The following is a 23,126-nucleotide window of genomic DNA, read 5'->3' as shown; positions in this document are numbered from 1 at the left end:
CCATCATTATTGACTTAAAGAACCTTCCAGTTTTCCATTGGATTTGTCTTGAGGCAAAAATCAGTTGTAATTTTTTTACAGATTTCGATGGGGTGAGGGTGGGATTGAATATTTGTGGTGGAGTGTGGTGGCAATCGATGGTGATGGTGGCGGATGGTGGTAGCAGTTGGTGGTGACATTCCGTGGTGATGGTGACAACCATTAGTGGTGATATATTTATTGTGTGTGTGTGTGTTTGTTACGAGAGATGGAAAGAGAAATAGGGTGGGTGGACATTTTTTTAAAGTTAAAAATAACAATTAAATTAATTTATGTATTTCAACAATTAAATAAAATTATATATATATATATATATATATATATATATAAAAAAGTGGCATAATTGTGTTTTTAAGTGTATAGAAACCAAAACCAATAAAAGAATCCGGACCATTTGTACACTATTAAAATTTTTTGAACCAAAAATATATAATTTTATCAACCATAGGACCGTTTTTATAACTTGTCAATTTGTGACCTTCATATTTAGACCAAGTTCTTACCAACTCAGACAGTATCCTTATGGTTAAATACTTCTAATACCATAAAATTTGTTCTTTGAAATGAGATCAACATTTAGGCATAATATTAGGGTCTATTGTTCTTTGAAATGAGATCAACATAATATTAGGGACTTAGGGTCTATATGCGTGAGAGTGTTTTTGAAAAAAAAAAGTAAAAAGTAGAAAAACTTTGGTTTCCAGTTTTTTGTGTAAACAAGGAAAAAGGCGAAAAAAATTTTTAAAAAAAATGTTTAAAGTCAAAGCATTGAGAGTCAGATTGCAAACTCAGGAACCACATTGGAAAATTCTTATGGATTAAAGATGTGCATTTAAAAGTAACGAGCTTCATATGGAGGGTCAGATTAGGGCGAATACCAGCTGTTGTGTAACTCATCAAAAGAGAAGTGATGGTGGATTCAAACATTTGTCAACAGTGCAGGAATGCGGAAGAGACGGTGGATCACATTTTAATACAATGCCCTTTCACAAAGTCAGTCGTGGAGTGGATTTTTAGTTGGTGTAATATCCCTTTGGTGAGCTTGAATTCGGTGGTTGATGTTTTAGATTATGCCTCAAATTGGGGTAATTGTCCAAAAAAAGTGTGAGATTCGTTGGTATATGTTACGGAATGATGTGAAGTGTGTGGAAAACAATGAACGATTGACGGTTCAACAAAAACAAAATGGCACCTACAAAAATTGCTAATATCATCAAATCCATCACTTTTGTCTCATGCAAACACAAAAGTGGTAATGGAAGTCTTAAATGGACGGACAACTACTCTAAACGAAGTGGTAATGGGAGTCTTAAATGGACGGACAACCACTCTAAACGGTGGTTTTTTCTTACAATTGTCTACATACTTTAGCTTCTTGCTAGGGGCTTCTTTTTTATATTCATTTGCCGGTTCAAAAATAAATCTACGAAAATCGACAACATCATTTTTATGATTTGGCAGATACAATGCAAAAAGGTTGATTATTTACATGAATTTATGATAAAATTCTTAAAATAATTAATTTATAAAGTTGAATTTACATTATTATCCAAGAACATATGAAAGAAAATATAAACACGTATGCAACCAAAATAAGCATTTCCAATTTTAGTACATGTCCTCTTTCACGTTTCCATTGTTTTAATTCTTTCTTCTATGTCAAACTTTGTACAATTTTCTTACCTAAAAACCCCCATATTCAAAAACCCTAACTAAAACCCCAAACCCCATCAACGGCGCGTGCTTTACACTTACTCGCACAGCGTCTGCCCAACATCATCACCTAAAAACTTCGCAAGCATGTCATCGTCACAGTAACCATTACTCGAAGCATTGACCAAACAACTCCCATCCTCCGCCTCTATCCACCCACGCGTCTCCTCCCCAACACCTTCCCACGCGCCACCGTCACCAAACACAGAACCACATCCACCAGCTATCCCCGCCATATACGAAGTATCCGAATCCGAAAACGAAGATCCACACAGCTCCTCATTACCGTTAATCGTAATGTACGACGCCGCAGTCTGAAAAATCACCGGATGCCAGCAAGGATCGTCGATGATCTTCACCTTCATCGGATGCGTCTTCTCCGCCGAAGCTTCCAGAAACTTCGATAACTCAATCGCGTTAACCTCATCGTCATTTTCCATCGAGAACAACCAACTCACCATGCTGTCTACCGCCTCGCTCACGTCCTCCGCCTTATACTCACCGTCTTCTCCGGCGACCGGCGATCGTTCTCCATTGTTATCCTCCATTTTTTTTGTCTGTTAACTGCAATGTTTACTACTACTACTACTACACTCACGGGTCTAAGTATATATATAGATATAGAGAGAGAAAATCTGTTTTAGAGAGAGAAAGTGGTGGTATGATATGCGTGTACGACTGCTGTACTGATATGGATTATCAAGCAGAAAAAGACGGATAATGACAAAAGTGGAAGAAAATGAAAAGTAAGAAGATGACAGGGTGGCAGATGGAAGGTGACACGTGGATAACGATGGAGTGTAATGCGGAGTGTGTGGGGTTCCACAACAAAACAAAAAAAGAGTCGCTTAAGATATAAATGTTGGTGAAATATTTAAAATCAATTAATTGTTTAAATAATTGAATTTTAATGAGTTATAAAAAGTAGTTGAGCTATTAAAATATGTGGTTGGAATTTGGATATACATTTTTTTTTAAAATGTTACAGATTTGCAGCAGTTTTTTAGGAAAAAGGAACATTAAAACTTATTCATATTTATCTTATAATAATTTAAAAATATGTTCAAACTATAATAGTAACATATATAGTAATAAAATTAATATCCTCTGTAAAACGCTTTGAATACATATTGACCTCAACTTTAATGCAACATAATTGGTTTTATCATAATAAGTTTTATAAAATAAACAAGTTTGGAATTTTATTGGTATCTTCGTTTTATCATGAATTCACGTTAAAAAATTACCATAAGCATAAAAATGGTGGTGATTTTTATACATTTTAATCATACATAATAATTTATGTTTTATATAGTAATAAAATATATTAATAAAATATACTCATCTAAATTATAAATTATTATGAATAATTAAAAAGTGTTGGTATAAAATACAACCATCTAAAAAACTACCCTTAAAAGGATGATGAGGGGTAGGTAATATTTTTTATAGCTATACATAATAATTATGATTTCAAGAAAGTTGTGCATTATAAAAAAAAATTCACATAAAACGATAGATTAGAAAATATATTAGTTTTTTAAGATCTTTAATATAACAATTTTCATTCCATGACAAATTTACATTTAAGCTTAATATAGCAATAAAGTTTAAGAAACATAAACGATTTCAAGATGGTTGCTTTTGAAAACTTATTGTTAAAGATAATCATTAAGATAATACTAGTAGTTTTTAACAACAATACTATTATTTCATAAAATAAAATACGTGTTTGATTTTTTGTAAATGTTAAATGATTAACTTTTTCTTATTTTTTGTTTTTGAGTGACAACCAAATAATATCTATATTTGTCATGTTAAGTGTATGTTTTGTCTTAGTGTCTTCGAAACTTATCGTTCTCCAAAATTCAAATTGTTTTGAAAATTAATTTCTTTCAAAATTATTTTCTGATATTTGTAACTTCATAAAATTGATGTTTTGCTATGGTTTCATAATTGAAATCGTAGAAAAAGTACCTGCACTTAAAAAAATATTATGTTTTATAATAAGTCGGCTGATGAAAAATAATATTCGATAAAACTAATTGAAATATGAAAAATAATATAAAAACATTTATAATAATAGGTATTTTTAGAATTAATTAAAAATATATTTGAAAATAAATAAATAACTAGCTACTCTAATAAATAAGTTTTTCAAAAATTCACTTATAATCTATTTTTTACCTTACTAAACATGTCGGTTTAAAAAAACCAAAAAATAAATAAGTTTTCAGTGTGTCAAACACATCTTATGTATTTTTATAATATTTTGGTGGAATTTGGGGAATCCTTGGGAATACTTTTACGATTCTATGACGTTTAATGAACTAAAAATATGTGGAGCATAGTGATTGCGACAAATGTTCAATGGATAATAATATACGAGGCATTGTGACAATGACAATTGAGTAAAGTTTTCAATGGCAATAATAAAGTCGATGCTTTTATATCGATAATGTTTATGAAAATTCTTCGAGAACTTCATAATAATATAAGCAAATAAACATGTGAAACATTTTTCACATGAAACCCCATATTAACGAGATATTATGAAAATTGAATATTTTTTATGGTAAGAGTGCATTTTAGTACACTTGATAGAACAGCAGGGTTGATATACAAAACATAATACAGAAAATAATTTACGAAGGTAACAAACTATTGAGTGTGCTTATATTTAGTCACTTTTCTTTTATTTATAGATCATATACTATCAAACTTGATGAACCTGTTTACATTTACCATTATGACATGTTACCGTAAGTAAAAATGGTAACATATGAACAGTTCAACAAGTTAGATGATAAAAAAATGACTAAATGTGAACAAAAAAATAATTTTCTCCACGACCTCCAACAACCTCCTCCACCACCACAGTTATCGTCGTTGCCTCTACTATCACCACTACCTCCACCTCTGTCATAGCTAGGGATGGCAAATCGGGTCATCGTGTTGGGTTTTTGTCTGACACGACACGACAAGCTTTTATGTGACACGAACACGACACGACACGATGTCGTGTTTTTTTTAACTAACACGAAAACGAACAAATTAAAAAACAACAAATACGACACGACACGACAAATGTAACATAATATAAAAATTAGTTTATTTAATTAATATTTAATCATACATAACACGACAAACACGCAAACACGTCAAACAAATGTTTAATCGTGTCAATTTCGTGTCAAAATTTGAACACGAGCACGACATCATGTTTTTATACTTGACACAAACACGACACGAACACGAATTCGAATTTCAGTTTCGTCCCAGTTTCGTTTTGTGTCGTGTATTTTTGTCGTGTCGTGTCAACAATTGCCACCCCTAGTCATAGCTACCACCACTGTCTACCTCTACTTCTGTGGCCACCATCACCTCCGCTTGCACTACCGCCTCCACATCCACATCCATCACCTCCGCTTGCACTACCGCCTCCACATCCACATCCACCGCCTCCACCTCAGCCATCGCCATCGCCTCCGTCACCACCACCTCCACCATTAGTGCCTTCACCACCGCCGCCACCACCACCACCTATACCATCGTTACTGCTACCGCCCCTTACAACCATCATCACTACCACCTCCACCATCAACATCGTCACCTTTACTACCACTACCACCTCCACCTCCATCATTGCCTTCGGTGGAGGTGATGGCGGAGGTGTTGGTGCTGGTGGCAGTGGCGATGGTTAGAGGTGGTGGTCGTGGTGAAGGTAGAGGTTGGAAGTGGTGGAGGTTGGATGTGATGGAGGTTGGAGGTGGCGGTGGTAGCGGCGGAGGCAACGGTAACGGAGGCGGTGGTTGTGGCGGTGGTGGAGGTGGAGGCAGTGGTGGAGGTAATGATGGATGCGGTGGCGGTGACGGTGGCGAAGGCGATGGTGGAGGGGGTGGTGGTGGTGGTGGTGACAGTGGCGGCGGTGACGAAGGTGGAGGTGGTAGAGGTTGTGTTGGTGGTAGATAAGGTGGAGGGGGAGGTTCTTTTTTTGTTCACATTTAGTCATTTTCCTTTTGTACACTATGTACCATTCAACTTGTTGAACTGTTCACATATTACCTTTTTACATATGGTAGCAGGTCACAAGGGTAAAATATGAACATGTTCAACAAGTTTGATGGTATATGGTATGGAAAAAAAGGGACTAAGGTGGTGTTTGTTTTTTATCCGCAGATCTTTATGGCCTCTTCTGTCTGCGCGGCGCAGACCATACACAGACATTAGCCTTCACAGACTGTTTGTTTTTTTGAAGACTTTTTGGCCCAGATGTGGACCAGAGTCTTCTAACATCTTCAGACATCTTCTAGCCTAAAAAAACACATATACTTTATTTTATTTTATTTTTTGTTTTTTTGAATATATATTTATTCCAACTTTATTAGTGATAAACAATTTGAAAAAAAAGTTCGACGACACAAACATAATATTTTTGAGAAATTTATAAATAATAGTTTATTACAATAATGGTCGTTGAAGTTGTTTATATAAATATGAAAATAATAATAATAATAATATATTCTTATATTGTGTGCCAAATTTTATAAAACATTATTTAATAAAGCATCGTCAATTTCTTAGAAAAAATATTTATGGCACGTTTTTAATTGATTTAATTGAAAAAATCGAAGTTTATTTCCATTCATTTATATATCAAAAATTTTTATTCCTAGTTACAATGTTTAAGCATAACTTTGCGACCAAAATTGTTGGTTTTTATCAAATATATACGTTTATTTGTATCATTTTAATTTTCACTTTTTATACAATAATACATAAAAGTTGATTTAGATTTGTTAATTATTTATAACAAAGTCATAAATATATTAAAAAATCACTTTGTAGTTTAAAAAAAATCAGTTTATTTAGATTTTAGTTTATTTAGTAGTCTGCAGATGTTAAAAAAAACAAACAATCTTCTTTTTTCAGACTGCAGACGTTTGATTCACATCTTCTATTGCAGAGGTCTACAGATGTGGTCCGCAGACTGCGTTTGATTCACATCTTCTATTGCAGAGGTCTACATATGTGGTCCGCAGACTGCAGACATTTTGCCTCAGAAAAAATAAACAACACCTAAATGTGATGAAAGAGAAAATTTTAGAAAAGTTACAATATTTTGGATTAGTTTACAAAATAGTCCCAAATTATTATTTTTTTTACAAAAAAAATCGAAAAAAAAACGGTAAAATGTTGCATTATGACCATTTTTTTCCGAATCAGTCGGTAACAAATTAATTTATGATTATTCCGTAAACTGATCCAAAATATTGAGACTATTTCGTAAACTGAACCAAAATATTGAGACTTTTCTACAAAAAAATTTATTTTTATTTTTCTTATTTTATTAAAACTCAAATAAGTATATTATTATTTAAATTTTGTTATTATTAAATAAATGCATATATAAATATATTTTAAATACATATTTATAAATATAAAAACGTATTTATACGTAAAAAAATACATATGAATATAATAAATACATATGAAAAACGTATTTATATATTTTTATACAATAAAAACGTTTTCAAAGTTCTTTTCATTTAAACATATTTATATGTTATTGAGAAAAGAATTGGATGATGATAGAACATATTGATACAACGAAGAGATCAGATGATATTTAAGTATGGTGGACCAGGCCATGCTTAAGTATGGTGTACTAGAAATATATGGTGGACAGATGACCATATTCAACATGCCTAAGTTTGGTGAACAAACGACCATACGTAGACCAAACCATGCTTATGTATGATGGACAGACGACCATACTCGACATGCGTAACTGACACAATCTATACAAAAGATGTGACATCCCCATTTCTCGGCCAGAAAAGACCGATTTGTTTATGCTTTATTTAGAAATCAGAGTATCCTTTTGAGGAAAAGTGTTGCGGAATTTGTTCCCAGAAAAACAAGATAAATACGTTATCAAAGCATTTCCGAAGAAATGTATTTTTATTCATTTTAAAACATTGGGATGTCATCGTTAATACAGAAACATAAGCATAAACAGAACTTACACCAATTATCATTAGTGATTCATATCTCCTTAATCTCTCAGTGTAATGTAACCTCATATCGACATTTGTGATATAAATAAACTGAGTGGGTCAGGTTGGGAAACCTGGTGAGTACATAGGGTTTTCAACCCACAATAATATAATTATTATGTTTAATCATCAACAATTAATCCAATTACCCATCCTCATTATCTTCTTTACTCTTAAGGATTTACCCTAAGAATCAACTATTCCTCGTTCATTCTTTCCTAAGGATTATCCTAAGGAATCGGCACGAAGTCCATCGTTGCCACAGTTTATCCAACAAACACTAAGTCCATAGTCACCAGGGTTTAGGCACTAAGTCTGCATAGTCGTCCATCGTTGCCGTTTATCCAACAAGCACTAAGTCCATAGTCACCAGGGTTTATACAATAGGCACTAAGTCCATAGTCGCCAGGGTTCAGGCGCTAAGTCCATAGTCGCCATGGTTTATCTCGTTTATTGACAGTATGATTTTCAAGAGTCCACTCGCAATACATGTCAATGTGTTTTTAGAGTACACCGGGTGAACACATCGTTCACAACACTTACAGGTTGCGAGCCTGCTAGTGTTCCACTGGACTGTCTAGAATAGTCTGTGGTTGTCATCCATACTCTGCTAGATGACGGGGCCAACGCTTGGGTAAAAGGCTCCTCTCATTGTTCACCTCTTACCCTCATCTCATGGTCTATATCACCTCTCATCTCATCATCCAACTCATATTTCATCTACCCATGTTTTACCCAACATATTTTGTAGATATAAAATACATATACAGTTTAAATCATTCAAAACATATATAAAATCATTCATCCAGTATATACAGCAAGTATTTAGACAATATGCACACATAGCACGTAATTTATATAAAATACTTCATATCTATGTGTAAGATGAAAGTAACTATGCACTCACTTGTTAAAGTGACGACTCGAAATTCGAGCAGCGCTTCGCTTCTTAACAATATGATTTCCTTCTACGAAACCTAGTATTATTACCACTAGATTTTAGTCTATTATTTATTACGACTAATTATTAGTCTAGATTCATCATTAACTCAAAGTCTACTTCATGATCTATCAAGTAAGGAACAACCAGGTAGGATCATATCGGAGGTAGGATCCGTTTGGTATACGAAGTATACTGTTTGGAAATCCCACTTTAAACACCTCACTAAATCACAGCCTAGACATCATCCCTGTAAGTAGACCAATTAGTATAACGACTTTGAATCACTGATAAACCTTATTTATAGGTTCATAATAACGATATTGTATTTATATATAAGCTATGTTTAAAGTACGATAGACGTATCTCACTTACAACGGGTTTTTATTAAAAATCGGGTTTCGCTGGAGCAGCGTTTCCGAGCCGAAAAGCCCTTTTTCTCGGAGCCGTCGGGCGCTCCGGGGCTTCCTTCTAGTGCTAGGGGGTTCCCTAGGCTTTGGGAGGGTTTAGGAAGGCTAGACAGAGAGTAGAGAGAGAAATGATAAGTGTGATTTTTCCGGCTGCACCTCGCATCTATTTATAGGCCGAGGCCTCTCATCTACACGGCGCGTAGTTTCGCTGAACGTTGCGCGTTCCTCGGTACGCAGGGCGTACGAGGGTACGCAGCGCGTTCGTACTGCCAGATGTCCGAAGATGGCTGGGGTAACGTGGAGCATCCGAGACCGAGCCCTCCTACGCAATGCGTTCCTTCTCTACGCAGGGCGTAGCTCGTACGCGCGACGTTTCTTGTCTACATTGGGTGTCCGAAGTACATGTGTCAGCATCCAAAGGTGAGGCCGTGGGCAGCAAGCAACGGCTAAGATCGTGCCATGTCATCAACTTCGCAGATTCACCTCCCGACTTCTAAAATTCGTAACTTTCGCATATGAGCTCCGTTTTCGACGTTCTTTATATGCGCACGTAGGTGAGACCATACTCTACAACTTTCGTTTAGACTCTATTGGCTAATTTTGACTTTATTTTTAAAGTTATATTTTTAACAGGTCGGGACAAGAATAGTCCGTTAAAAATTCATAACTTCTTCATCCGACGACCGTTTTTGTCTGTCTTTTTATCGTTACGCTACTATTAACGATATCTTCGATTATCGTTTAGGTTGTGTTGGCTAAAAATTGCTCGATCTAATATTCGAACTCCGGGTTGTGTACTTCTAAGCCGAAACTTAGAAAAATCATAACTTCCTCATACGAAGTCAGATTTGGGCGTTCTTTTTATGCACGCTTTCGGTTTGACGTATTCTACAACTTTCGTTTAGATCGCTAAGGCTAAAAAGTCTTGTATCATAAATTCACTATTTACATCACACAACGTCGTTCCGGTTTTGTCGCGAAACTTCGACGGGCCATAACTTCATCGTTATAACTCAGATTTCGGTGTTCTTTATATGTACTGAACCCTTGTGACATATTCTACAACTTGGTTAAGATTACTCCTTCTAAATAATCTTCCATCAAAAACTCATTTGATGCTCATTGTCTCTAAATTGACTAGCCTGAATCTGCAGGCGTTACAAAAGATTTGATTAGATCAAGTAACCAAAAGTACATATATCGGGTAAAGAAAATACCGGAGATCAATCTTCAAACCACTTTCACATCAATCTTCATCACCATCTTCACATACAAAGATTATGTGGGCTTATGTATAGATCGTGTCAGTTAGGTATGTTGAGTACGGTTATATGTCCACCATACTTAAGCATGGCATGGTCTGAGTATGGTCGTATGTCCACCATACTTAGACATGCTGAGTATGGTTGTATGTCCACTATATGTTTCTAGTCCATCATACTTAAGCATGGTCCAATCCACCATACTTAAGCATGACCTGATATGTTCGTTGTACCGATATGTTCTATCATCATTCAGTTATTTCTCAACAACGTATAAATATGTTTCAATGAAAAAACAACTTTAAAAACATTTTAAGGTATAAAAATATATAAATATGTTTTTCATATGTGTTTATTATATTTATACGGTGGGGCGTTCCAGTCAGGCTGAAGACTCTGTGAGCGTACCAAATAGACTGTAGGCCAGTGGGGCATTCCAGTCAGGCTGAAGGCTCTGTATGCATGTTGTTTATTGGTATATGTTATCTGTTCGTGTGGTGGTATTTTAGGGGAACTCAATAAATTTTGTGCTTACAGTTTTGGTTTATGGTTTCAAGTACTTCAGTGGACCGTGGCAAGGCGAATACGTGACCGTACACATTCTTGGTTTTACTACCGATTGGATCTTGGGAGGCTCTGATATTAAATAATGTTTTGGAAATAATAGTTTGTAAACACTTTTATTAATAAAGGGGTTGCTTTTAAAATGTTTAAATTTATCGAATTTTTTGGGATGTTACAGAATACTCAAAGATTCTTCTTCAATCTCTCTTAAATCTTTAATTCTAACAAGGCATGATAATTTTTCTTTTACAAACCGAACACAATCCATTTAACTATACAGGTCATCGGTTGACGGGTTTGGAACATCAACTGAACACGACTTGTCAACCTATTTATTTATTTGGGTTTGCGGGTTGCGGGTCAAATTCGGATTCGCAGATTAGATTCAGGTTTGTAGGTTGTAGGTCAGATTCAAATTCGTGAGTTCATGGGTCATATATAAAAATATATTACACACGAACTAAATACGAATATTATACCCAAGTCAATAAATGTATATATTGTTTTATCTAAATATATCACCGGTGGGTTTATTAATGGGAAAATGACGCAACGGCCCTATTATATATTTTGAATTTATCTTTCAGTTCCTAAAGTTTTTTTCGTGCTTTTTAAGAGAAAAAAGTTGTTTTTGTCGGGTTTAAAATGTCCCTTTCCAAATTTTGAAGGGGTAAACCGATTACCCATTTGCCATGTCACTAAATGAAATGCTAGATAAGAGCATTTCTTATTAAACAAGGGCTCTCTCTCTCTAACCAGAAGACAAGAAGGGTTGCTGCCCCCTCCATTCCAACCTCAGTTGCAACTTTCTTTTATCAATATTTACAACCATGATCTTCTTTCTGTCTGTAATAAAATTTTCATTATTTTTTGTATTCTAAGACTCAAAAAATATGTACACTTAAAAGTTAAAACCATATTCAAAATATACAACGACAAACAAAAACAATATAATTCTTCATATCTTTTTGCAAATATATAAAAAAAACCACAATTATGATATCAAGGGCAAATAAATAAATAAAAAATGCTTTGCTACGTCAACAGTAAGCATAGACGACAAAGAGTAATATCCATTTATCCCAAATGCACAATACAAGCACATCACGTGCACTTTTAGTATGTCTTTAATTTAAAATATAAAGGGGTCACGAGTCAATCCTGCAGTTTTTTTTGTAAATCAGTATACGACCCGTTTAATACTCGACCCGTTTTATAAGATGCTCCTTCTTGTTGGGTTGACTACTTTTTGCCTTTACCATTCTATTTCCCATACAATTTCTTCACATGTCCTTCCATGAGTGCAATTTCGAGATGGATTTATCCCAATTGTTAATGTCATAGTATTTTCCTTAAAACAATAATAAAACTGTGAGAAATATATGAATTAATTTTGTTTACATTTTATCTTTAACATATCAAATATCTAACTAACAAACATAAATAAAATACACTTAAACCAGCTACATCCATATCGACTCAACCGCATTAAATTAAAGATTCATTTATTTGTGGAGTCCAACCTGAATCCTACCCTATCATCAACCATAATTTTGGGCTACTGTTCATAAATGTACAATAAACGATACACATAGTACAAACCACACATCATGAGACATGAGTCATGATGACTCTTTACGCCCAATAGACCAGAGCTTCCTGTTTTAATTTGGGTTCTTCTTTCTTTTTCGATTATCGCTGGCGTCTTTGACACCCCCCCGATCTCCATAATTTCTACTTCACTGATCCGATCACTGGAATTAAACTACAGGTATGTCTATCAGCATAGGTTTCATCTAATTATTCTAGATGTTTTTCGAATTTGTGTTCAAAGTTCGATAACGGCTCATCAATTCGCTTTTATATGAAGTTCTGTTTATGGGTTTTCGTTGTTGTTTATTGTTGATCTGTAAAAATTGGATCTTTTATCAGATGTAGTATGAAATTGTGCGAATTTTGATTGTATATAGTGTTTTTAGGGATCGTTTGAATGGCGACTCCCGGTGGACCTAGACCAGGTAATCTCCCACCGAATTATAACCCTAATTCAATCGCCAATAATATGCAGAACCTTCAACTTAATCGCCCTAATCAGCCACCTAACCTAGGCAATGGACCTAGAGGTCCACCTCCGCCGTTTGGGCAACAACCCCCACCTCAATCCCAATCTCAGCCCTTTTCGTCTCCATTTTCTAGACCTAATCGTCCAGGACCTCCACCACCTGGTGTTGTTCCTAGAGGTGTAATGCCTCCATCTACTGGACCTCCACCTGGTACATTGCCTCCTTTCATGGCTGCCAACCGAGGTCCACCTGGAGCTGGAGCTAATCCACCACCACCATCATCTGCTTCAAGGCCGATGCCCTCTGGACCTTTTTCATCCTCTCCTTTGACAACCGGACCGCCTTCACTGCCGCCAAACGCCGGTGTTCCTCCGATGAGTAACGGGCCACCAACTCAAGGTGGCCCTCAATATCCTCCCGCCGCCAGCATGAGACCAAGACCATCAACCGGACCACCACCCATGCCACAAACCATGTCATCATCATCTGCAGGGGGCCAAGGCCAACCCTTGCATTCATTTCTTGGAGGTCCTGATAATCAACCACCACGAGGGCCACCACCATTTTCAGCACCTCCAAGAGGCATGCAGATGCAACCACCCTCTTCAGCACCTCCAACATTTTCAGCTCCACCACAAAATCCTCCATTTGGAGCTCAACCATGGCAAATGCAATCCCGACAAGTAAGTTTCCTTTTTTATAAATATCTTTCATAACATGTATCATGATTCTTGATTCTTGATTACTTGATAAATGTTTGTAGAATGCACCACCAGTACCACCTCCTTTAATGTCACCTCCTTCACTGTCACCTGGGTCTGTTCAACCACCAAGAATGTTTGGGATGCCACCACCTCTTCATAATCAACAATCAATGGCTACAATATCACCTGCAATGGGCCCAAGTGGAAATGTGGTTTCAGGCCCATCAAAGATCGACCCAAACCAAATCCCTCGCCCTGTTCCAACTTCATCTGTTCTTCTTCATGAAACTCGCCAGGCCAACCAGGCAAATCCCCCTCCGGTATTTAATATATTATCAAATTATCATTTATCATTTATCATTTATCTTAACTTTTCTAAATATCATTTATGCTAGAAATTCAATTGGCTTAATAATTAATCTTATGTTGTTTGATTATTGAAGCCTGCTACAAGTGAGTTTATTGTAAGGGACACTGGAAATTGCAGTCCTAGGTACATGAGGTGTACCATTAATCAGGTAATACTTGTTTTCTTTCATTTTCATCAACTTTTCTTGTGAAATGTTTATTGCTTACTTTAATTGTAACATTCATTTGATTGTTGTTTGTTTAGATTCCTTGCACTTCAGATCTTTTGAACACATCTGGCATGCAATTGGCTTTATTGGTTCAGCCATTAGCTCTTCCACATCCATCCGAGGAGCCTATCCAAGTAAGACTAGAAATTGGAAAATACTTGTTTTCTTGAAAATTTGTGAAACTGAAATATAAATATACTGAAAAAAATGTGTGAATTATTTTCCAGATAGTGGATTTTGGTGAAGGTGGACCTGTTCGTTGTTCTCGTTGCAAAGGCTACATCAATCCATTCATGAAATTTGTTGATCAGGGAAGACGTTTCATCTGTAACTTTTGTGGTGAGTAGTTACTTTTCATATCTCTTGATTGTTATAAATAATAATAATAATAATAATAATAATAATAAATATATGTTTTTATTTTTTTCAGGCTTCACAGATGAAACTCCACATGACTATCAGTGTAATCTTGGGCCAGATGGAAGAAGAAGAGATGCAGATGAAAGGCCTGAGCTTTGTAGAGGAACAGTTGAATTTGTTGCCACAAGGGAATTTCTGGTGAGCTTTTTAGTTTGTTATCCAATAAGTAAAAAAAGAAACAAAAAATATATTATTATATTATTATATTATTCATAGGTACGTGATCCAATGCCAGCTGTATTCTTCTTCCTGATTGATGTATCAATGAACGCCTTGCAAACTGGTGCAACTGCAGGAGCTTGTAGTGCTATTAGCCGAGTTATTGCTGATCTTCCAGTGAGTTTAATATATTATATATAAAATTATTACTAAAGTTTGTATAAAGTTAATGATTTGTTTATAAAATGATTGTTACAGGAGAGTCCTCAAACAATGGTGGGAATTGCTACATTTGATGTGACTATACATTTTTACAATCTGAAACGTGCATTGCAACAGGTGAACCATAAATAATCACAGATGATTATATAACATTAAAAAAAAAATTGTGTTTAATCTTGAGTTCTTGACACATTTTGTTGTTTGCAGCCATTAATGCTCATAGTTCCTGATATAGAAGATGTTTACACTCCTCTTGAAACTGATGTGATTGTTCAGCTTTCAGAGGTAAAGTTCTCTACTTGTTATTTAGTTTAAATTTAAATATTGTGTTTCAAAGTTATTATTATCATCAATTATTATTTATTAATTTATTATTATCATTAAAGTGTCGTCAACATCTAGAATTATTGCTGGAAAGCATTTCAAGTATGTTTCAGAATAATAAAACAGCTGATTCAGCTTTTGGTGCTGGGATGAAGGTACTAAATTTTCATTTTGATTTATAAAAATAATTGAAATTCAAAATTATATATCCAAATAATTGAATTTTTTTCTACTTAGGCTGCTTTTCTGGCAATGAAGAGTACAGGAGGCAAACTTTTGGTATTTCAATCAGGCAAGTTTACAATATTTTTATATTTGGAGATTCAAGGGCAGAAACGTAATTTGACTGTTTTGTTATTTTATAGTCCTGCCTTCTGCTGGAATTGCTGCTCTTTCTGCTAGAGAGGCTGAAGGAAGAACTAATATCTCTGCAGGAGAGAAGGTATTTTGTGATTACATCATATTTGGGGAAATAGAAGTAAAAAAAATAAAATAAACAAGGGCAAATTCGTAAAAAGATGAACTAAATGTGGAAAGCATCCTTTTCCTGACTTTTTCTAATAACTCGTTCTTTCAGCATTAAGCCAAAAAGAAACATTTAATAAAATGATCATTTTACCCTTACATTCCAGAAAAAAAATTTCAAAATATTCATCAATTTTAAGTTTTTAACAAAATTCATTAATTTTATGTTGTTGAGCTGCAGGAACCTCATAGATTACTTCAACCAGTAGACAATACTATGAAGACAATGGCTATTGAATTTGCAGAATACCAGGTGAAGCTTTTTTTTATAACTTTTAAGTTTTTCTTTTTGATTAAATGATTAAATGAATATTATTTTCAGGTCTCTGTTGATGTATTCATTACTACTCAAAGTTATGTTGACATTGCTTCAATCTCTGTTATCCCAAAGACAACTGGAGGCCAGGTATATATTCATCAAACACTTTGTATCACTTTTCTTGATGTTTTTAATAATTTATATTTAAAAATTTCACATTTTTTTTTTCAGTTATATTATTACCACCCATTTTCTGCCCTTTCTGATCCTGCAAAACTTTACAATGATCTTCGATGGAATGTCACAAGGCCACAAGGTTTTGAAGCTGTGATGCGTGTTAGATGCAGTCAGGTGTGAGCTTATCAGCTTAAGGAGGGCATTTTCGTCTTTTTCCTTTGTTGATTTTTTTGTTTTCTGTAGGGTCTTCAAGTACAAGAATACTCAGGAAACTTCTGTAAACGCATTCCTACAGATGTTGACTTACCTGCGGTTTTATACAAATCTCTAAACTTCAACCTTTATATGTATTCTTCATTCTTGTTAATTTTTTATTTAAAAAATGATATTTTTTCAGGTTGATTGTGACAAATCTTTAATGGTAACTTTGAAACATGATGATAAATTAACTGATGGCACAGAATGTTCTTTCCAGGTATATATATACTTTAAGCATTTCTCCTTTCTTTCAAATTAGGGTTAAATGAAAGCTTTTTATTAATCTGTTTGTTATTATAGCTCCTTTTCAAAGTATAATGTCTTACATTGGTATTTTATCCAGTGTGCACTTCTTTATACTACTGTATATGGACAAAGAAGAATACGAGTGTCCACCTTATCCTTACCATGCACCACCATGCTTAGCAATCTTTTCCGTTCAGCTGATTTAGACACCCAATTTTCTTGTTTTCTAAAGCAAGGTAATAATAAATTAATTTCCATTTTTTCATTTTTCTGTTTTTATATAAGTGAATACTAAAAAAGTTCCATTTATGTTGATATTTTCAGCTGCAAATGAAATCCCAATTACGCCCTTATTACAAGTGAGGGATCGAGTCACAGATCTTAGTATCAACATTCTTCATTCCTATAGGAAATTTTGTGCAACTGTTTCATCATCTGGACAACTTATTCTTCCTGAAGCTCTCAAGTTGTTGCCTTTATACACTCTTGGTATGTTTATATCATTCTACTTTCATTTAATCATATAATAAATAGATGAATGAGAAAATAGATTGCTATTTCTTGAATTTTTTTTTTTTTCAGCTTTGATTAAAAGTATTGGATTGAGAACGGATGGGAGAATAGATGATAGATCATTTTGGATCAGCTATGTGACTTCTCTTTCTGTTCAATTAGCAATCCCACTTGTGTATCCTAGAATGATAAGTGTTCATGACCTTATTTCAAAGGTATAGAATAAAACAAAATGAATCTTTATATACATAAACAAACATTGGGTTTTGATCTGGTATTTGTGAGTCCACAGGAAACAGATGGATCTGGATCAGTTATTCCTCCACCTATACCTTTATCTAGTGAACATGTGAGTGATGAAGGAATCTATCTTCTTGAAAATGGTGAAGATTGTTTAGTTTATGTTGGAAGCTCTGTAGATCCTGATGTAACACAAAAACTGTTTGGTATATCGTCTGTTGGTGAAATCCCTACTCAGGTATGTATGAATGAGGGCAAATTTGTAAATAGTGAAAGACAACATCTTTTTCTGACTTGTATTTGTGTGTTTAGTTTGTGTTGCAGCAGTATGACAACCCTTTGTCAAAGAAGCTACATGAGGTCATAAATGAGATACGAAGCCAAAGATGTAACTACTTAAGGTATGTGATTTTTTTTTTTTTTTTTTTTTTAAATTAAAGAAGATAAAATGATTGTTTTTTTTTTAATGGCATTGTATTTTTTGCAGGTTAAAATTATGCAAGAAAGGTGACCAATCAGGTAAGGCATAGCGGTTTGTTGTTAATAATATAATTTTCAGTGTTTGATAAAATGTCTAAAATGCCCTTGAATGTATTTCAGGAATGACGTTCTTTTCTTATATGGTGGAAGACAAGTCTCCAAATGGTTTGTCATATGTTGAGTTTTTGGTGCATGTTCATCGGCAAATTCAAAGTAAGATGCAATAATTAATGTTGAAAGAAGAATCTTCAACTCTATTTTTGTTTATGGGTTTTGGGTAGTATTTATATGGGGGCAAAATGGTCAAGTCAGAAAAGAAAGAAAGTTTGAATCTTGGGTGAAAATGAGGGATAGTTCCATCCGTTTTTTTTTATGGTCGAGAACAGTTTTGTTAGTTTGAAATTATTTAAAATGTAGAGCATAAAATAAACAGATTTGATTATAATGAGATATAAGTTCAGTTGTATATGTAATGGAGTTTTTCTCTTCATAAGAGTCAAATTAGGATCAATTTCACTCGAGGACTACAACCCAATTAGTCTAAATCGGGTGTTTCGTCAGAATCCCAAATGTTATGTTATGAGATGGGTCATTTTTGTAATTATTCATTTTTATATTTATTTCAATTTTTTATTATTATTGCACATCCCATTTTCACTCCTATAATTGGATAGATGCAATAATTAATGTTGAAAGAAGAATCTCCAACTCTATTTTCTTTATGTTTTATTGAAAGTTTTTAGATGTTCAACCTAAAACCATTTAATTAGAAGTTGGTGTTGTAAAATAATTATATCATTTTTGGAATTTTAGGAAAATACGCTAATTATAGTTGTGTATAAAAAATGATTCAAAAACTGTCTGGCTTTTTGATAATTTAAAACTAAAAAATCATATGGAGAAGTAAAAAACTAATTTTCCTGTTTAACATAGGTTGAACTTCCACCCCAAAAAAAAGAAAGACAAAATCTTAACTCGAATGTTCAAATCTCATAAAATGTTTGAACGTATAGGAAAGGAACTACAAAAAAAAAAAAAAAAAAAAAAAAAAAAAAAAAAAAAATCTGGTCTTTCTACATCAGTTGCATTGCAATTCCTTAAATTAGATTCCAATTCCTGTGACTATTCATTTCAAAATTTTAGCGTCTGATTGATAAATAGATTCATTCTCAAGCTCTGGATTCTATGTTTTCTAATACAAAATTAACAAAATTTCTCAAAAAACCCAACCAAAACTCCAGATCTTACTTTCCTTTTTTGCTAACAAAAGGCTGCAAAGCAATCGGCAATTCATTCACCTCAGTAATCCTCTTTTGCTTCTTCTTATCCCTTCCTTCATTCTCCTCAACAAACCCCCTCTTTGCATTCTCAATCCCCTCCTGTTTCTTCCTCGCCACTTTACTCGGCTTACTCCTCCCCTTCGTCTTCTTCTTCACCGCCACACTCTTGGCGGCAGCCACCGCCGCCGCCTTCTCCTCCTCCACTTCCGCCTTCGTCTTCTTCTCCTTCCTCTTCACCTCCCTCATATTCCCAACCTTTGTGGGGTCCAGCATCACCGATTCCGGCGGCAGTTTATCAAGCAACACCCTCACCTCCTTCTCCCGCCTCTCCTTCACCGTCTCAAACGGATTCGCCACCCACGAATCAAAGTTCGGTTCCCCAGACCCTGGAACCAGAATCGACGAAAACCCCATGGAATGTCCGATTCCGAGCACGTCTTCGTAAGGTCGGAATTGGATTCTATTGATTTGGTAACCTTTTGCCATTGTATGAATCATGTATCGATTGTAATTTGAAGAATCTGAAGATTGTAAAATCTGTGTGAATGAGCCTGTGGAGGCTGCAAGGAGGCCTTTTTGGCTGAAACTTAGGGTTTTGGCATTTCCGGGAAGAGTTTGTAGGGTTTTGTAGGTTCTTAAATCCCAGATTTTGATTTTCTTGTCCATTCCAGCAGTGGCCATGAGGTGGCCGTTTGGGTGGAAGGAGATGGCGGTGACCGGGCCATGGTGGCAGAGGATTTTGATTAGCGGGGTGGAGGTGGTGGGCTTCCACATGCAGACTGTGCCGCCCGAGTGGCCGGAGGTTATGACACTGTTGTAAGGGTTTAGTTGTAAAACGTCTGACCGGCCAAGGGCAGTTCGGTAATTTCCCACCATTTGACCGGTGGTAATGTCTTGAAAGCGGAGGTGGCTGGATTTGTTTATGGATGATAGAAGGAAATGGTTTTTGAGAAATTGAAGCTTCAACACTGCTCCATGTTCCTGAAGAACAAAAAATTAAAAATAATACATATAATTTGAAAAATCTATCTAATTATAGGAGTGAAAATGGAATGTGCAATAATAATAAAAAAAATCAATGAAAGTATGTTGCTATTTCTTGCATTATGAAAATTTTAAAATTTATGAATGGTGGGACTGACCTTCAGGCAATGAAGTTCTGTGCCAGCACGGTTGTAAATATATGTGTATCTGTATATAATTAGAAAAATAATCATATAATTGATATATAAATAAGGATGATTTTCCAATTCATAACTTAATTTACTACAAGGAAAAGAATCTTTACTTCTTTTGTGCTGCAGCAAAGAACAATTCATTGTGCAAAAACACCACATCGCGCACAGTTTCTCTAACCTGAAACAATCAACAACTTATATTTTTAACTAATTGTTTTCAAGTAAAATATTAAGGTTTCAAAGTATGCAACTTCTAAATCTAATTACCTGAAAGTCCTTAACAGGTTTCAAAGTATGCATGTCCATAATCGCCAGGTGGCCTTTGCGTCCTGCTGTCAACATATATCTCCCACTTGAGGTGTAATCAATGGTGTAAGGACCAAGATCTGTTCAACCACATTCAGTTTGTAACATTTACAGGAGAAAAATGAGCCCACTAGTTACATAAGAAAGATAGATCATTTCAGCTTTCTAGAAAAGTGAAATGTCTTCAACACTTATAAATTATGTGCGGAAGGTTATTAAGCACTTGAGCATTAGATTCATAACAAGACGAATGCAGGTGGGAACCTGGTAAGATGATATCAAATTGATTCTTTCTACTAGCAACATCCACTTCCTGAGCAATAGACTGCTGACTGAACCTCCATGTCTTTTCAATACCTTCAGGTTCCAGAAGGCCACTCTCAGTTTGCATAAGCCACTGAACAAACCAACCGACATCAATACATGTAAACACATAAACAAATTACGCATTGAAGAAAACCAAAAGTGTAAAACAGCAATGAAACTCCACCTTCTCAGCTTTAGCAGCAGCATTAGCAGACTTTTTATATAGTTCTTCTCTATTAGCAAGCTGGCCTTTCAACTTTTTGTCTTTCAAGCCCTGCAAAAAATGAGGAATAATTCAGATTGAAATGTTAACAAAGCCGAATGTGCTGTGGTATCAATCAGTGATGCGAGTTGTACCTCTAAGTCGGCACTTTCACCTCTCTGGTATTTTTTAACTTTGACAGCGATGTCATCCGAAAAATCCTGAAACCAAAATAAGTATCCGCATGCTAAGTTGTCGATATTGATAGAAGCATTTGTAACAATAATCCACCAGATAATTTACGAGAACAAAATTACAACTAACACAAACATACACACACACAGGAATAAAACACGATAAACATTGGGATGTTTGCGAGAGATACGTACCTGTATCTCCATTTTCTTATGAAATTTGACCAGGTCGTGAGCGTTGGTGGAGTCAGCGTCCGGTGCCTGCGGATGTGGTGGCCGGAGAAGGGGTCGGAGGAGGGATTCCGGTGAGCAGGTGATGGTGGCGCAGTGAAGAGAGATGACCTAAACAAGTTAAGAGGGAGGGTTTTAATTCAATATTTTGTTAAATTGCTTCTTTCTGGGTTTATGCACTAAAAGCCCCTTGAGATTTTTTTTTCGGACTTATACCCATTTTTTTTACGACTTCTCCAAGGGGAGTGAGATATACTATGTGGACATCGGCAGAAATTATGTGAACTGGGGTCCATTTTATAAATAATATAAAAAATACATAAAAAATAATAATTAATGAAACGTTGAAAGCTAATATAATATGCCTATTAAAATTAAGAACCTTTAACTAACTATAAGTCAATCTGTCTCTACTTCAGGTTGAAAACCATAAAATATGAACATTCCAACTCCTAAAAAGCTAAAACAAACCGGTCCATAAATGATGATTGATGGCAACAGATTAAGAAAGAAATTATAAAGAAAAATCGAAATCAGTTGAAGAGAAGAGAGCTTACCAAAATCAGTTGATGATGATGCTTTCGTTACTTGTCTCTTGCTTCAGATTGAAAAAAAAAAATCGAACTCAGTGTTATCAGTTTAACAATGAGAGGTGATTGAAATCGAACTCAAAAACAGAAATCAGAGGAGAGGTTGAAAAAAGTCGATTAGCAGCAGGTTTAGAGAGAAATCGAACTAAAAAATCAGTCAATTTAGAGTGTTTCTACTCCTATTTCCTCGTCCGTCGAGTGTCGACTCCTCTGTACGATTTTCAAAGGGCAGGGATTGGTATTGACGATTGCAGTTATCAAGCTTTCAATTTGGGTTCATGCCTTTCATTCTTTCCGGACGCTATTCTTCTAAGACAGGAGAACTGGGCTTAAATTTTGGGCCAAAATAACATGTATACACTATTAATATTTGGATAAAAAATATTAAATATGCCCCCTTCTATTTCTATTTGATGTCTTGGGCCGAAGCCTAACTTTATGTAATTTTCAAATACAAAGTTTTAAGTGGGTGCCACGAGATTTTTTTTGGGACCATCTAATTAAAAGAAATATATATATATATATATATATATATATATATATATATATATATATATATATATATATATATATATATATATATATATATATATATATATATATATATATTAGTAGTTACCCGCACAAAGCGGCGGCGTTGAATAGTTTTTTAGGTAATTAGTTTCATTTAGAAACATGTTATAT

General features: G+C 34.8%; 3 protein-coding genes and 1 long non-coding RNA gene across 4 annotated transcripts; 2 read left to right on the top strand and 2 right to left on the bottom strand.

Annotated features, from left to right (window-relative positions):
* Positions 1-1,533: 1,533 nt before the first annotated feature.
* On the bottom strand, positions 1,534-2,429 carry LOC145116342 (uncharacterized). The gene has a single exon (XM_079052684.1). The coding sequence runs from the start codon at positions 2,298-2,300 to the stop codon at positions 1,791-1,793; it is 510 nt and encodes a 169-aa protein (XP_078908810.1). The 5' UTR covers positions 2,301-2,429; the 3' UTR covers positions 1,534-1,790.
* A 10,103-nt stretch (positions 2,430-12,532) lies between these two features.
* Positions 12,533-18,794, top strand: LOC145117461 (protein transport protein SEC24 C-like). The gene is made up of 25 exons (XM_079053753.1): positions 12,533-12,758; positions 12,967-13,733; positions 13,814-14,074; positions 14,198-14,272; positions 14,368-14,466; positions 14,560-14,671; positions 14,763-14,890; positions 14,969-15,088; positions 15,170-15,250; positions 15,341-15,418; positions 15,520-15,612; positions 15,695-15,749; positions 15,823-15,899; positions 16,164-16,235; positions 16,305-16,388; positions 16,473-16,592; positions 16,662-16,730; positions 16,816-16,893; positions 17,020-17,158; positions 17,247-17,411; positions 17,505-17,650; positions 17,728-17,913; positions 17,988-18,076; positions 18,163-18,194; positions 18,276-18,794. Exons 2-25 carry the CDS (start codon positions 12,978-12,980, stop codon positions 18,380-18,382), a joined length of 3,222 nt encoding a protein of 1,073 aa, XP_078909879.1. The 5' UTR covers positions 12,533-12,758; positions 12,967-12,977; the 3' UTR covers positions 18,383-18,794.
* Positions 18,795-19,237: 443 nt separating this feature from the next.
* LOC145117462 (Transducin/WD40 repeat-like superfamily protein) lies at positions 19,238-22,677 on the bottom strand. The gene is made up of 9 exons (XM_079053754.1): positions 22,410-22,677; positions 21,817-21,963; positions 21,583-21,648; positions 21,410-21,499; positions 21,184-21,316; positions 20,881-20,999; positions 20,724-20,791; positions 20,578-20,626; positions 19,238-20,416 (listed from the first exon to the last, which is right to left on the bottom strand). Exons 2-9 carry the CDS (start codon positions 21,826-21,828, stop codon positions 19,400-19,402), a joined length of 1,554 nt encoding a protein of 517 aa, XP_078909880.1. The 5' UTR covers positions 21,829-21,963; positions 22,410-22,677; the 3' UTR covers positions 19,238-19,399.
* On the top strand, positions 20,987-21,425 carry LOC145117463 (uncharacterized). The gene is made up of 2 exons (XR_013712676.1): positions 20,987-21,186; positions 21,283-21,425. It is a non-coding gene; the product is annotated as an uncharacterized LOC145117463 (long non-coding RNA).
* Positions 22,678-23,126: the final 449 nt, after the last annotated feature.

Source organism: Lactuca virosa, chromosome 5, assembly GCF_052849685.1.
Source record: "Lactuca virosa cultivar CGN04683 chromosome 5, Lactuca_virosa_CGN04683_v6, whole genome shotgun sequence".
NCBI lineage: Eukaryota > Viridiplantae > Streptophyta > Magnoliopsida > Asterales > Asteraceae > Lactuca > Lactuca virosa.
The sequence above is the reverse complement of the archived record's forward strand: the minus strand, read 5'-3'. Positions and strand labels throughout refer to the sequence as shown.